The 16,214-nt window shown below is 44.5% G+C and overlaps 1 protein-coding gene across 3 annotated transcripts in view; it reads right to left on the reverse strand.

The window, feature by feature from the left end:
- SCHIP1 (schwannomin interacting protein 1) overlaps positions 1-16,214 on the reverse strand; it is a 102,039-nt gene that overhangs the window by 24,643 nt on the left and 61,182 nt on the right. For 2 of the 3 annotated variants that reach the window (XM_087818346.1, XM_087818345.1), the window contains one exon: positions 1,378-1,496. In XM_087818346.1, coding sequence (XP_087674472.1) covers positions 1,378-1,496 — 119 coding nt within the window. Of the gene's footprint in view, positions 1-1,377; positions 1,497-13,611; positions 13,831-16,214 lie in introns of those variants that run through there. The other variant, XM_016215698.2, reaches the window with a different exon arrangement.

Raw genomic sequence — 16,214 nt, forward strand, 5'->3', positions numbered from 1 at the left:
TTCTACAGCAAAGGGAAAGGCTGGCCTCCAGTTCTGGCACGGCAGACACATGAAGAGAGCAAGGGAATGAGCTGATGCCTTAACTCTGCATGGCCGAGCTGCGGCTCCTGCCCCGACGGGCCAACTCACCCGCAGTGCCCCCAAATGGGCATGGCACGTGAGCGTGTGTGCTTTCTGATTGTTGCTGATTTAGACGAATCTCTAAGGATCAGACTGACGTACAAGGTGTACTGAAAGCCAGATAGATATAAATATATATTAAAGTGCCTAATTCCAAGCCTCACATGAAGGCGAGAGTGGAAATCTATTGGTTGAATAAGTGTGTAAGTGCTATCATGTGTCTCCCATACCTGGCCTAACATGGTAAATATACCTAGTATTTATACAGGGAGTATTTATTCTTAGAGAGCCCAGAGGAAGACACAGCCATTCTGACCAGAAATAGACATTTGGGGAGGCATCAAGGCAATGCTGATGGGGCTTCAGTTATTACCACCGTTATTAAAACAAAGTTCTATGTGTTTAATCACTTGGAATACCTATATTCATAATAGTTAATTTTTGAGACTGTCTATACCCGCAGTAAGCAAAGTGTACACCTATGGACAGGTAGCCCAGGCATTAGCTGGGAGCCTGTTAGAAATGTGGCATCTTGAGCCCCACCCAGGCCTAAGGACTCAGAATCAGCACCAGCATTTTAACAAAATCCCCAGGTGTTTCACATGCATACTAAAGTTTGAGAAGTTCTGGTCAACAGCCTTATTTTCCAGGTAAAATTATAATTTTAATATATTTTAATTGGACTTGGAAGCTATGCAAATAGCTGAAGATATCCTCAAATACCAATAAATGAGCAATGATACCTTGAAATAAATTAAGATAAAGAAAAACCACCCAGAGGACAGGTTCAGCTGTGTAATAAACATCAAATGATCAAAGTGGGAACTGTATTTCTCAGTTACGGAATCCACTGCCATCAAATGGAACAGAGGGGTGATGCTGGATGCTTTGGGACTGCTTAATGGGAAACCTGGTGGTCTGCCACACTTCTCTTAGCATCAGCCAGCTTGCTGTGGGGTGTGCCTTGATTCCCCCATCACAGTACAAAATCAGAACTGTGTCTAGAAAAAATATGAAATATAGAAATCTGACCTCAGGTGGCTGGGCACTTGGGCCAAAAAAAACCCCAAAACTAAAACCCAAAAAAACAAACCCAACAAATGGGGAGAGGTCTGTCCAGAATCCAAATAAAGTTGATAGTATTATGAACAAGAAAAATACTCAAGTATTTAAAGGATATCTTTTATTAAACGTGTAGTCAGATGACAAAACCCATTAGGTACACATATCAGAAAATCAATTCAAAAGAGCACTCACCGAGAGGAAAGGCTTGGCTTCCCACTTTTGCTGCAGCTGGTATAAATTCCTGGGCCATCATCAAAGAAGCTCCCGAGTGCCAACTTCTGTCGGATAGATTCTCTCTCATTTTTCTGTGCCTAAAATTTCAGGAAAATAAAAAATGCCGATAAGCGGGCAGATAGATCACAACCATAGGCAGTCTAACTGCTAAATTTCTTAGAACTGTAACATTAGATGAAAAATAAATACATAGGCCACAGAAACGAGCATCTGAATTATTAAGAGCTGGAATTAAACCAGTCTCTCCTGGTTCCACCTCTGTGAGCAATTTCAGCTCTTCAGAGCCCTTTATAATCGTTAGTCTAGGAAATCACCATTGTAGTACTAAACTATTTTCACCAGCATAGAACTAGATTCCCTGGAGCTGTAATCTTTCTTCTTACCTGCTAGATATGACAAAGTAAAGCTGTGGAGGGCAAGCATTTTGTCCTAAATCAAATTGCTTTTATTCCAAATGTGGTCTTTCCCTAGATCCTGTCTTCTCTCTTCCTTGCATCAGCCCTTCAGCCCACTTTCTCTATGGCAAGAACATTAATTCATTCAATCCATGTGCACTGAACCTCTATGAGATGGCAGGTGCCACACTATAACATGGGAACAGAACTCTGGACGGATGGACAGACATAGCCTTTGCTGCCACCATGCTCTCAAGTCTTGATGGGGACCACTGTTTCTGTTCAAGAGTTGTCCTGATCTCACCAGGTTTAGAATATGAGATACCCTAACATACTGTGTGGGAGAGCTGGGGAATTCTAACTGAACCCATCTGTTTCATATTTTGAAGGGAAGTCGGGCCGGTGTGCATAGCAAAGGGTCTGGTAAACGACACTACTGAGATAATTTGGGTATGTTTACAACACTTGGCTTCCCATAAAAGTCCCATAAAAACTCACCATGCTGAACTTTTAAATCCTTTAAACAACAGGAGAGAAGATTAGGAATGATTTCTTTAGTTAAAAATAAAACAACTACAAAAACAAACATCATGAGCTGGAAATCCTGGGGTGAGGATGAGATTCTGGTTTTCTGTTTTGTGGGGTGACGACGCCTGTGAGCAGCATCATTTTATGTTCTGAGCAGGGGGCTGAAGACTATGCTGAGCAAATTAGGTTACAAAACCCAGCTCACAAGACTGTGTGTGGCTACAGAAGGCACAGTGGCCCACTGATGCTTCCAGTAGGAGGTTCTGGAGCCACGTCTGCTGCCACCACACAGGACCCAGGAGTTGCAGTGAAAGGTCTGAGGCATCATCTGAGCATCAGTGTGTCAGAGTGACGGCCTACACAACCTGTTGGGAGGGAGGGCTAAAAATGGCTTCATTTCACCCCTAGTGGAGGGCAGTGCACTACAGGTTAAGGCTGCTCTAACATGGTAGTTACTAGTCACACATGGCTATTTACATTCAATTAAAAATTAATTAAAATAAAAATTTCATTTCCTCCGTCATGCTGGCTACATCTGAAGAGCCCCACAGCCACAGGTGGAGAGCACAGAATAAATACACGACAGAGCAGTACCGCTAAGCCAGTGCTCCCAACTGCCAGCCTCAACAGGCTGCGTCAGAATTTCCCGCAGAGGCTAAAATACACACTCCTCAGCCTTTTGGCTAAGATTGCGTGTAAAACACACATCCCTGGGCTCTAGGACCAGATATATCACTTCAATAGGTTTGAGAAGTTCTAATTCAAGGAAAGCTCATATTTATTCTCTATTTTTCTAATCTTTTTAAATCCTTGAACACTATAGGCATTATTTCAACATTCACACTTAGTGACTACAAATACAAATCTATCATCCATCCATCCATCCATCCATCCATCCATCCATCCATCCATCCATCCCCCCATTTTGGCATATAGTAAGGGAACCACGTCATACTAAAATATACAGTGTGTGTGTGTGATATTATAATTTATAAGAAATATATATGTGGTCTTTGTCCACAGTTCCTGACTCACAGCTCCTGAAACTCTTGCAGTTTCCTAAGTGATGAGAAAGATACAGGTGTATAGTTATGTGAATGAGGTGACTTTTGCAAAGTACCTAAGGATGGGGGCTGGTTGCCAGGAGAACCGACAATGTGACTGGAGTGTTGGAGCTTTCAGTCTCCATGCCCCACCTCCGGGGATGGGGGCTGGAGAGCTTCTGGGCTGGTGAACACGTGGAGATGTGGGGAGAGTGGGGCACCTAGAGAGGACATTGAAGCTCTGTGCCCCTTCCCGCATACCTTGCCCTACGTCTCCCTTCATCCAGCTGTTCCTGAGTCATCTCCTCTCCCAGTAAACTAGTGTTGTAATATGTAACATGTTCCTCTGAATCCTGTGAGCCATTCTAGGAAATTAATTGAACCCAAGGAGGGGGCTGTGGGAACCTTTGATTTATGACCATTCGGTCAACACCTGGACTTGCAATTGGCATTCTGAGTTGGGCTTGCAACTGGCATCTGAAGTGTGTGTGGGGGTGGGGTGGGGGTGGGGTGTCTTGTGGGACTGAACCCATATCCTATAGAATCTGATGCTATCTCCAGGCAGACAGGATGGAATTGAGTTAAATTCTTGGCACCCTGCTGGTGTCCAGAATCACTTGTTGGTGCAGGAGGACTCCCCCACACTGGAATTGCTGGGAACCTTAATTTAGTGTATAATACAGCCACAAAGTGAAAGGCTACTTCTGCATAATTACAGCTGTGATGCTGATTTCATGTGGCTTACTGGGCCCTGAGCCCTGAGAAAGTAACCATGAGGCTGTAGGGGGAAGCCAGAATGCCTTTAATTTCATTAAGCACTTGTGACTGCACTGCTGGGAACCTTACTTAAAGAAGCCTGCTTTCCCAAACATGCAGGATCCTATCACTTGACATCTTTATTTAAAATAAATTCATTTCAAAACCCCAAAATCTGCCTCGCAGACTGAAATCTAGTCAGTGAGCCTATTTCTTAATCCACAATAGACGATGTCCTCCAGTCAGAAAACTGCTGAATGGAATTGAGTACTCAAATATAAAATGGGCAGGTAACAACAGGGGCATTAATGACTAATGTTCGACGTTAGCCTGGGTTCTGGAAGAGGTTTCATTTAAAGAAGACACCTATCCCAGGTGTGAATGTGTGAACATACCCTTGATTCCATGTCCATCTTTTCTGATCTACTTGGCACACCAGAGCTATAGATGTTGGAGAAGGCCTTAAGAAAAATTCTATTTACACAAATTGCAATTTCCTATACTTAAATACCGCATTAACAGCTGGAAGAGGGCTGTTCCGTAACACACAGTCTTCTACCCTTCTCTCTCTCTCTCTCTCGATCCCACTGAACGAGTCGAGAGGAGTATAAGGAATATAAAGGTCACCCAAGGGCCACCGCTTAGACACACATCACTGCTAACATCCTGGCATATTGCTTTCGAGTTTTCCATCTGATGTGTGTATTTTTTTCTTTTTATAAAACTGAGATCATATTGTTCACTATATTTTGAGAATTCCCCTCATATCACTTAGAATCCTTTAAAAACAATTTTTAAGGGCTGTCTATCATTCTATCCTATGTTATCCAGGTAGGCTGCATCCAATTAAAAGCAACATAAGTTAGCATTTTTACATAAATCCCTGCCCACATGTCTGATTATTTCCTCAGGATAAGTTTCTGGAAGTGGAATTACCAGATCAGCTGGGTGTGAACATTTGCTGAGGCTCCTGACACATTCTGTCACATTGCTCCAGAGAAAGCTGTTCCAATTTACATGCCCACCAGGAACGGAAAAGGGCACAGCTTTCTCTACATCCTGCTAACACTGAGTCTTTTCACTTAAAAAACTGCTGTCACTTTAAATTTGATAGGATTCTTTCAAAAAGTATTCTTTTTGTTTTCTTTACCAGTGAGATTAAATATTTAAATATTTTTAGTTACAGTACTTGCTTTTCTCTGAGTTTACTTACTCCTAGCTTTCCGTATTTTTCTATAAAGGCCTGAGAGTTTTGAAAATTTTACATAAAGGTACTAGCCCTTTTGAGTTTTAAGTCTATTATGAAGTTTAAGTCTATAGCTTGCTCCCTCTGTCCTGTCTTGGATGGCTTTGTGCTTGCAACGTCCCGTCCAGTCCAGAGGTAAAGGACCTCATTTGATATTGGAGGAATAAATGAGCGAATTTATGTAAACTCCTTAGCAGCTGTACCTGGCCCATGCTAATGTAAATCTGCCATAAACGGGAGTTACTGTGACCAAGGCCTCATCACAACCACAGATATTTATAACGCAGACACCCTCTCATCAGAGCTGGTCTCCTTGACACCACTGCTCACTCTTCCTTCTGGAACAAATGTGACTCCCCTTTCAAGTAATTATGATTCAACTGACTAGTAAATAGTTTTTCTCTTAAAATTCACCCACTGGAACCTAATTTCCTTTTGGTTGCCCATGTGCTGTGTGTGTGTGGTTCCAAAGTTCATTTGTTCTCTAAGGAATTACACCTGCAAGGAAATTATGTCTTCCAACACCCCCAAAGCCCAAAGATGCCCCAGGGTGAGGGACAGCGAGGTATCGGATATGGGAGAGGCTGGCTCAAAACTACACTGTTTGGCTGTGTTTATGACAAGGGGAGCCCCGTCCACTCCTACAGCGGCCTTGGGAAGTACCCTCGTGAAACACCTGAAATTGGTTATCGCCAGCAAAAGAGCAACTGAGGAACAGTGGCTCATCATTACGAGACAGAAAAGCCATTCAAGACCAAGATGAGAACAAAAATGTGCTTAGAAAGGCAGTTTTTGTCCTCGCCTGTCGCTGAATTCCCTCCTGCCACCCCCTGTGCCTGGGCAGATAAGGCTCACAATGGCTTTCGGGGGCGCCACGTGGGCCACTATCTCAGGACACAGACGTGGAACACTTTCAGACCCCAGCACCAGGCCCAGCCTTCCCCGTGGCATCATTCTCTGCCGCGATTCCCCAAACTTGACAAGAACAATGAGAGGTGTTTGGTAAAGAAATAAAGAGCAAAAGGTTCTGCTCTGGGTAGATATCGTCCATTGCCAAATGTAGTGTGTCCCCAAGTCCCTTCCACCCTTTCTTCAGGATGTGCATGTACCCACCCCTTTCCCTTACACACGAATACTGTTCCCAAGCCCCTCGTCTGGTCCTCCCTTCATCCCTCTGCCCAGCTCACCTTGCTAGCAGCATCTCAGTGACTCTGGTCTCTGGGGAGGGACAGCCTAGTCTTTCACATGCTAATCTGCACATATACTTACAGTCTGACTATTGAGTATCTTCTGCCTTCTAAAATTTATTTGACAATCTGTATAGTTTTGTGGGGACAGCTGCGGGGCCACTAGGGTTCTCAGGAACACAGTCCAGGAAATAACATTCTAAACCTAAACCTAAAGCCAGCTGGTGCTCAGGACACTGCAAACAGCTGCTTCCTTCTGGCTCCTGCACAGATGACGAAGCCCATGTAGCCGGAAAGGGCGTGTCTGACCAAGAGGAAGAGGGTCCCTAAACCACCCAAAGGAGGAAGAAGCTTGGCCCAGAACATCAGGGGATCTGACTGATGCAAATGGCACCGAGGTGCTGCAGCACTAAAGCAGATGAAAGCTTCGGAGCAACAACACTCAGCCTGGACGGGATGGGGTGTTGGAAAGGGGAGTAGGAGAAAGGAAACCGTTTCTTCCAATCTCCTGCCTTCCATCCCTTCCCTGGGTTGATCTCCCCCTCCTCCCAGCTCCATTTGTTTCTTACTTTTACTGGTTATTGGATGTACTTGCTTTTCAATGTTGTCTCAGTACTCAATCCATCACTAACCCTGGAAGACATCACTTCTAGCATTCTCCCTTCTGCACTGCTAAACTGTTACCTGGTCAGTGCTTGTCACACATCAGGATGCATATCAACGACATGGGGGTAACACTTTCCACCAATGGGAAAAAGGACAACAACGTGCCATTGAGGAAAATCTTCCTAACGACTGGGCTGCATTATTCCACAAGCCGATAAATACTCGGGTCTCCCACAGCCCATAAAGCAACTCAGGACGCTAGGAGGTTGCTGTGACACAGGTGTGCCAGGTAGAGAACGGCACAGGTGGGCACACACACAAAGTGGCTCTCTCTTTTTAAAATTTTTAAAATCTGTAGTTCTCAAACTCTGTTAAGCATGAGAATTGCTGGAGGGCTTGTACAAACATAGACTATTTTTCTGACTCAGAAGATCTGGGGTGGTGCTGTGAGAGTGCATTTCAAACAAGTTCCCAGATGCTGCTCATGCTGCTGGTCCAGACACTTTGAGAGCCACGGCTTTGACCAACTGAACAGACCAAGCAGCTAGATAAAACAGAGCTGGTTCTTATTCAACTGAGCACGAATCGTTCCATGTGGAATGGCCAGACTCTGCATCCAGGTGGGTTTCATTTGAAGCCGTCTGGCCTCTGCCAAGGCCTTGCCAGGATGCCCGTTTTGAAGCAATTAATGATCCCCTGGCTTCAGTGCAATCCACTGCCTAGTGATATCTGCCATCATCACCATTAGCAGCACCCACTGGGGAATGCAGCTGGGATTCTGGAGCCCCCTGTGGAAAAGTACTCTCTTTCTCCAGAAAAATGACAGTCACTCTCTCCACAGCTTGTAAGAAAGGCAACTTGACTCTAACATTCAGAGGTCACGTTCCGGCATGGAGGAGGCCTTTTAAACATGAGGAACAGGAAGCACACAACTCATTTGTTCATGAGGCAAATATTCTTTAAAACAGAAAACTCAAAAAGAAAACCCAAATATACTGGAGGTACTTTCTCATTGTTTTCTCACTTGAAACCACCATGGGTTTGTCACAAGATCAAGATATAAAAAGAGCATTTTATAAGAAAGTAAGTCCTATGCTTTAGAATGGCACATGCATAATTATTTGCATTGTGCAGGTTATATTTCAAGTTCTTGCACCTTATTTTATCCCTTGGGAAGATTTTGATGACTAGCGGAAACGTAAGTTGAATAACCTAGAATCTTCCCAGGCAAACACTGAATGGATAGTAATCCTGGACACTCTTTTCAGTTTGTGTTTCTGCTGTTTTCCATTTAACACACTAAACAGCCCAGAAAGGTTTCCTGAAACGCTCCTGAAATCGTTCAGCTTTGCATCCTTGAACCGATGTGCCCAAACAAGTCCTCGGGACCAGAAGTCAGGCCGGACTGCTGGCCAGCGCTGAGACCTGGCTTCGGCTCGCTCGGCATCAGTGCTCAAGGGAGACCTGGCTTTGGAAACCCAAAGTTCAGGATGGGCGCCCAAGGGGAAGGACTCTAGGACATGTTTTACCTGAGAACGGGCTGACACCAAAAGTGCTGGGATGCCAGTGAAGGGAATGGAGATGTTTGCTTACAATTATTCATTAACCCTGAGGATGGTTTTGCCTATTGGATGCGTTCCCTGTCCTCATGCTCCAGGGACCATGTGAACAGAGGCAGGCAGATAGAAGTGCTGTTGTACAGGGTCCCTAAGACTTGAATACTCTAATTGTTAAGGACCAGAGCAAAGGCGTTTAACAAACACCCAAGCCAGGGCTGAAGTTTCAGTAGCCACTTACTGGCTGAATGGGGACTCTGGTGAGGGTAAAGGAGCCTGAGGCACAGTCCACAAAGATGATTATTGTAGTGCCAGTGTTTCAATGCTCAATCCTAAAGGGACGCCACTGAAAACTCAAGTTTTCCTCCTTGTGAGCAGCAGGTCCCAAACGTGAACTGCTGGGAGCACCTTGGGCTCTTTCTAGTCCTCACATGACCGCCTACAGAGGCTGCTTTTTCCAACAGCACACTGTTATCTGAGAACTCTATTTTTAACAGGTGCACTTCAGAGGTCTGCAAAACCATCGCAGTCATTCAGTGTCACTGTCAGAACACAACAGTCTAAAACACCTACTGGATGGTTATGAAACAGCCAAACCATCAACCGCCAGGAAGCTGGTGTCCCCAATTTCCCATGTCAGGGTGGACTCAGGGTCTGGGAGAGCAAGGCACAGGCATGGGACCAGAAAGGAGAGCAGGAGGCTGGAGCAGGGGAATTGGGGTCAAGAAAACCCAAGATCGCATCTTGACTCTGACGTTTCCTAGTGTAAGTTACAGAAACTCTTTAAGCCCCTTTTCTTTTTCTGAAAAAAGGGATGACACTACTACCTACCTTTTAGGTTGTGTTAAGGATCAAATAAAATGCCATACAGAAAGCAGTTGGCATGGTACCTGGCCCAGAGAGAAACTTATTCAACAGTGGCTGTTAATATTAAAGGGAGGGATGGCAAAGCGGGTGAGAAGAGTGGAGAAGGGACTAAGGAGAGCCAGAAATATCCAGAACAGGCAAATCCATAAAGACAGGAAATAGATCAATGAGTGTACAGGGAGGGGAGAATTGGGAATAACTGCCGATGGATACAGTCTTTCTTTGGGGGTGATGAAAATATTTTGGAATTAGATAGCAGTAGTTTGCACAACCTTATAAAATCTCCAACCCATCTAAATTTGAAATGGTGAATTTTATCGTCTGTGAATTGTATCTCATATATTACGGTAGATGAATTCTATATCAATTGAACAATATACCACACACACATTTTTTGTTATGTGTGTGGTTTATTATTTTTATTGAGATATAATTCACATACCACATACCCAGAAAGTCTAGTTACTTGAAACAACCCATTCCCTGACCATGCTGGCGGACCGAGGTGCACAGGGTGATGTGATGGGAAGAACCCTGAAGGAGGGGCCCAGGCCTCATATTTATATCATCTAAGACCCACCAGGTCAGTTGCTCCCTTGAAAGAAAAGGAGAGCCTGGCTCAGAAAACAGTCCCCAGATGGCCGAGGGGGGGTAGGCTCAGGGTTCAGTAACGAAGCAGGGTCCTTCCAGTGCGTTCAGCCCTCAGACAGGAAGACGGGAGGGTTAACGGAGGTCGACGGCTGCTTTTCCTCAGTAATTGAGTGGGGAGGGCACAGCTCTTGTCTGGAATGGCAGCTGGCATTCTGTGTTCCTGTTTATTGCAGTTTATCTCAAGCAGTCATTGCCATTCACCTTTTAAAAAAAACATGAGGCGCAGCTGTGGCTTCATGTTAAATATTGTTCCTTCCAGCCTTTTAATTTTTTCACGGGCTCCCCCCTAATCTTTCACTATAATTGGATGCACAACACTAGAGACAGCGCCTCGGAGGAAGGAGCGCCAGCCTTCCCATCCTGGACCACACACGGCCTGTCCACAGCTCCATTCTTTACGCGAGACGCTTCCCTGGGTTTGCTCTGCTCTGGGACACAGTGGGAGCCAGCCTTCTCCGGAATTCTATGAAATTTTCTTGATTTCGTTTCTTTCTATCAGTGTAATTTGGATCTTTCCAGGCCCTGAGATGGCACAGGCTGCATGTTTTCTGGACTCACACTAGCTATCCGAACATCCATTCTTCCAGGCAGCAATGTCCACATCAGCTTATTTTGTTTGCATGCCCCTTTCCCCCATTCAGACTGTAAGCTCCTTGAGGGAAAGCCCAATCTCCCTTGGCGAGCTTGGCCGTGCACACAATGCCAGGGACACCGAGGGCTCTTGCTGGAGGAGTCAGGACCTAGACTTGCTCAGTGTGCTGTGTGGGTCTTTACCAGAGGGTCAGGGGTTGCTCAGAGCAAGGCAGGGCAATGATGACTGAACATTCACACCTCAGATTCTGCCAAGGTACAGGCCTTCCTTCCTAAATCTAAGATCTGTGTTGCTGAGTATAGTTTTACTACTGAATAAACCAGGGGCCCTTAATGAGACATCTTGCTTACCATCGGGACCTTCCCCAAGGAAAAGAAAGAGATGCCCACTCTCTTCCTTCCTCTGCCTGGGTAGAATCTACTTTTAGTTATTGGTAAATCACCTTTCCCCAATGGCTGTTTGCCTGACTTTATAACAATCTTGTAAAATAATCCCTACATGCATGTGGTATAGTGCAACTGGTACAGGAAATTCTGTTGTATCTAGGTAGGGGTATACCAATTTTCCAATTGCTTTTGATAACTAACTGACCTCATAGTCACAGGAGGTGAAAGAGCAATTATTAAAACTTTTTAAAAAATTTTAAACATTTAAAAAATAATCTATTTGTATATGTTTTCTGCATACACAATATATTTTTACAGTGATATGTGCATGTAACTTATGAGTAAAATACATGTATATTAGAGGCATGTGCTCAAAAACATTTTACTGATGGGTACAAGGTCAAAAAAGCCTGCAGACCACTGCCTGTGGCATCTAATTTAATTTTCTACTTAGTCAACCAAACAACAAAAACAAAACATTCGAGGAAAAAACTTAGAAATTAGAAGATTCCAATTAGGAAAAGCGATTTTTATACTAGGTAATTCTTTTCCTGGTCTTTGTGTTTTAAAGAAAACATATGTTGCCTTGTTTCAGTAGAAGTTCCTAATGAAATTACGACTAGTATTTTTTTTCAGCATAATGAAGCCTTCATAGTAAACATGATATGCATAAATTTGAAAGCATTTGCCGGAGAAGGTAGTTAAAAAGCTGAAACAAGAAGAGAACAACTCTCACGTTTAGGGTCCAGAACAACATAAACAGGCCTCTGGCATCCTCCTCATCTAGAGGTTTCATCTAGTGGTCCTTTGTACCTGACCTACTGGACACCAAGTCTCCTGAAATCGCAGGTGGCATTCCACTGCCTTAGTTAGATAAAAGCTCTCACAATGCAACTCTGTATTGTTGTTGTTGATGTTTTAAAGCTACTGGAGCCTTTCAAGTTTGTGGCTTTAGTCCGTGCTGTATCAGGTTGCCGCGTATCATCACTCACTCATTCCAGGCATCTGGGCTCTCACAGGTTCTAAGTAGAATAAAACTACAGTGGCCATTGCTTTGTTGTTATTGCCTGAGCAATGGTATGTCTTTCATTTTTCCTAAGTGCAAACTGACCTACGCTTTTCTATCTGAGAAACGGTTTGACAAAGAAAACCGAGAGCTGTCTTTTGGCCCTGGATGTAGGAGGCAGTGTGAGAGCTGTGCACTTGTTCCGGCTGGGTGACTGACCGGCTCTGATTGCTGTGTCCCAGGAGTCTGCTGCACTGCCACTTCCAGCAAGAGGGGACAGCTGAGAGGTGTTAGGGTTTCAGGACTCTGTGCACTTGCCACCTTGGGCACACTTCCCTCTTTGGGGATCACAAGGGACCAAACACACAGGGCAATATGGCAGGTCATTTAAATCTCTTTTACATATCTAAGTTTCAGCTTCTGGAGAAAGAACATAAATTATTCCGGACTGCTCTAAGAAATAAAGTATATACTCAAAATAACCCCTAAACTCACACACAATTATGCATATAAGATACAAACTGCCACATTTTACATTATTATATGTAAGGATCTATCAAGACAGAAACTTCTTTCTGTATCTCACTCTGGGGGAAAAAAGTTAGTGACACATTTGATCAAATTAAAAGTTTAGCAGCAAGTTTTACTGTTTTAGGTCCATGATAGAAGGCCCCTTATTTTTCGTCCTGTGCTGTGCTGTGACCTACATCTGACTTAGAGAATAGTAAGGGGGACAGACGTAGCATGTGTTTAGCCTTCTGCGGACAGACAAGCATATACTTGTCGTTTAATTTCATGACCTCACCCATATAACTAAAGCTATTTTTACTTGGGCCTCTTATTACTGGACAATTACCATATAAAACATTCCAAAAATATATCTATCGATTCAAAAGAAAAGGCAAGCAAAGAAGTAGTAGATACTGTACCAATTTTTTTAAACCCCACACTTCCCTTAGTAAAACTTAATTATTTTTCATTGTTGAAAAAGGCAAAATTAGAAAGATAGGTTAAACATCCTAGTAATTTTTAAGTGTAGGCAAACTGTTAACATGTCAATAATTTAAAAAAATTCCTCCTTTACATAAAAAGCCTGCCTAGCAACTAAATGTATAATAGAATTTTTTCAACTTCAGTGTAACAACATGTGTATTCCACTTAGTGCTAAAATATATTAATGAATACAAGCTGGGGAAAGCAGAAAGAAGAACTCTCCCAGCTCATGCATTCAATTCTGTGCATTTCAGCTTTCCTGAATATATTCCGGCAATGGCCACTGAGTGTGGAATTTGGCTACTACTCAACGGTGATCTTTCTCCCAGTTAGAAAAATGGTCCGATTGTTCACAAACAAAAGAACTCTCACCCCCTTACCTTTTTATAATTCCCCTCCATATCCAATGGGGATTCTTGACTGATGATGTCATCCATTCCATCACTGTCCAAATTCATCCTTTGACTCTTTAGAATTTTACTTGAGAAAGAACCTCTCATGAATTCTGATAGGCCGGGGTGCCAGTGGCTCAGGACCCCGATCACTGCTCATGCTGACGTGCAGAGCCAGCTCAGAGTCTGTGCCCGGCTGTGCCTGTCCTTGTCCTGCTCTGTCTCAGAGACACCACCCTGCCTGGCCTCCCTGGTCTGTCCTGTGCTCTGGCCCAGGGGCAGCTGCCGTTCTCCGAGGCCCACTCCGCACACTGTCGCTTGGTTTATTGAAAGTGCAGCCTTCCCACCATCTGCTGTCGCCTTCCCCGAAGGGTCCCGCTTGGATTCCTCTCCACGGTATCTCTCCTGTTCCCAACCAAGGAAGAGCTGATTCAACCGCCCAGCTCCCCAGGTCAGGGCTGGTCGTGGAGAGGAGCCCGGGGAGGAAACCGGCAACCTCACTCTGAACCCGGGGCAGAGTGGAGGGGATAAAAATAGCTGCAAACAACCGCGCCTCGCAGACCTCGCCAGTGAGTTAAAAGCCGGGTATCCCATGACAAAAAGAAAACAGTGTAATTTAAAGGCTAACCTGTAAGACAGATGTTTGCTTTTTCTTTTTTCTTTTTCCCATAACCAATCATTTCTTAGAATCAGATGGAAATGTCTCATCTTGTGGTAGAAGCCCCAGCACAAAGATGAAATTTATTTCCAACACAGGGAAGGACCCCTCCGCCCAAGGATCAGTGCTTTGTTCTATTAACGCAGTCAAGAGAAAGAGATCCATCAACTTTCCTCTAAAATTCAGCCAGTGGCGGGCTTTTTCACAAAAGAGAATGTTCCTTTCGGCTGCTCTCTTCAACCTTTTCCCAGGGCTTTTGGTTTCGTTTGCTGGCTTTACATGCAGGGAAGACCCACAGCTGGAGGGTGTTTGGGTGCAAGAAGCAGACAAACAACACACACACACACACACACACACACACACACACACACACGCTGAACAACTACCGCCAGACTAAAAAATATAGTCTCTGTTCACTTCTAAAAAATGAAGTTTCTGTTTGCAGAAGTGGGCGAAAGAGCTCAGAGGGCAAGCCTCCGCTTAACAACTCCAGCTCATCCTCTGACTCGCGCAGACAGAAAGCAGCAGATGTACTAGTTAATACGTCTTCCAATGTGAGTTCCTGACCAAGTTCAATGCTGTTACCAACACACTAGTCAAGCAAAAATGTCATTCAAGGTAGCCTTTTGGCATCTCGTCCTCTGTTGACACGCTAAAATTCTGTTGTCTATTTCTCTCCACAGTTTTTTTAAAAAATTCAGTTTGTTCAAGACTGGTGGCATGAGCCCGGCCGGGCGTGGCTCAGCGGTTGAGCATCGACCTAGGATCTAGGAGATCGGGGTTCGACTCCCGGTCAGGGCACATGCCCGGGTTGTGGGCTCGATCAATGACTCATCATTGATGTTTCTCTCTCTCTCCCTCTCCTTTCCTCTCTGAAATCAATAAAGATATATTTAAAAAAAAAGACTGGTGGCATGAATGTGTCTCGTATAGTGGAGTACAGCCCTACTTCTGCAAAGCAAATAATTTCCTCTGCAGCCCCTGTCCCAAATCCAAATCCTCCCGGAACTCCAGCGTCAGACCCCCTGCTGCCCACCACCACAGTGCCCGGGAGTGACTTGTATTTTTGTAGGCAGTACAATGACTAGTTGTGTCTCAAGAGCCACACTCGCACTTGGGCAGGGCTTCTCCCTAGCAGAGTTCTCCCTTGTCTTCCTCTCTTCCAGACCCCAGGACCTTCATGCTAAACATGGTTCCCACTATCTGCAAGCAAGGAACCCAAAACACCTCCCAGGGCTGAGAGGCAATGCTGGGTGCTGCCCCAATGTGGCTGTCCCAACACCGGAGAATTCGCCAATTGGGGTTACAATGAAGTATCTCTACCGTAGAGCATCATGTGTATATTAAATTCTGCCAAAGGAGGTGTCACTTAAAATGAAGGAAGCATGCATCTTATTACACGACATATATTAAAAACAATAATTACCCTTTACTGAGGGGTTGCTATGTGCCAGGCACTTTACATATGTGTCTCACACATGTCTTCAATCCTTACAATAACCCTTTAGATCAGATACTATCATCAACTGCATTTTATAGCCGAGTAAGAGCTCAGTGAAAGGAAGTAACTTGCCCACAGTGTGGCTGCTTGTGCATGGTCAGGCCAGAATTTGAACCTGGGCCCTCTGCTTCTGTGGCCCACAATCTAAAAGGGGGTGGGCGTGCCAGACCTCCTCCCACTGGCTGCCTTGGTAAGAAACAACTGCCCACACAAAAATAATCAGGCAGAGCTTTTAAAAATTACGATTTAATACAGAGAGAATTCTGGCAGCACTCCTGTAACAACATCCCATACTGAATGTCAATCGCGTATCTGGAGCACCCAGCATGTATCACCACTATCCTCTGCCAATTAGACGTCAAGAAAGAAAACGAGAGCGTCTTCCCGGACGATCGTGACCTAACATGCTGTGGAGTGACTCTTCTCTTCGAG

This window comes from Miniopterus natalensis, chromosome 6 (assembly GCF_054644295.1).
Source record: "Miniopterus natalensis isolate mMinNat1 chromosome 6, mMinNat1.hap1, whole genome shotgun sequence".
In the NCBI taxonomy this organism is placed as follows: domain Eukaryota; kingdom Metazoa; phylum Chordata; class Mammalia; order Chiroptera; family Miniopteridae; genus Miniopterus; species Miniopterus natalensis.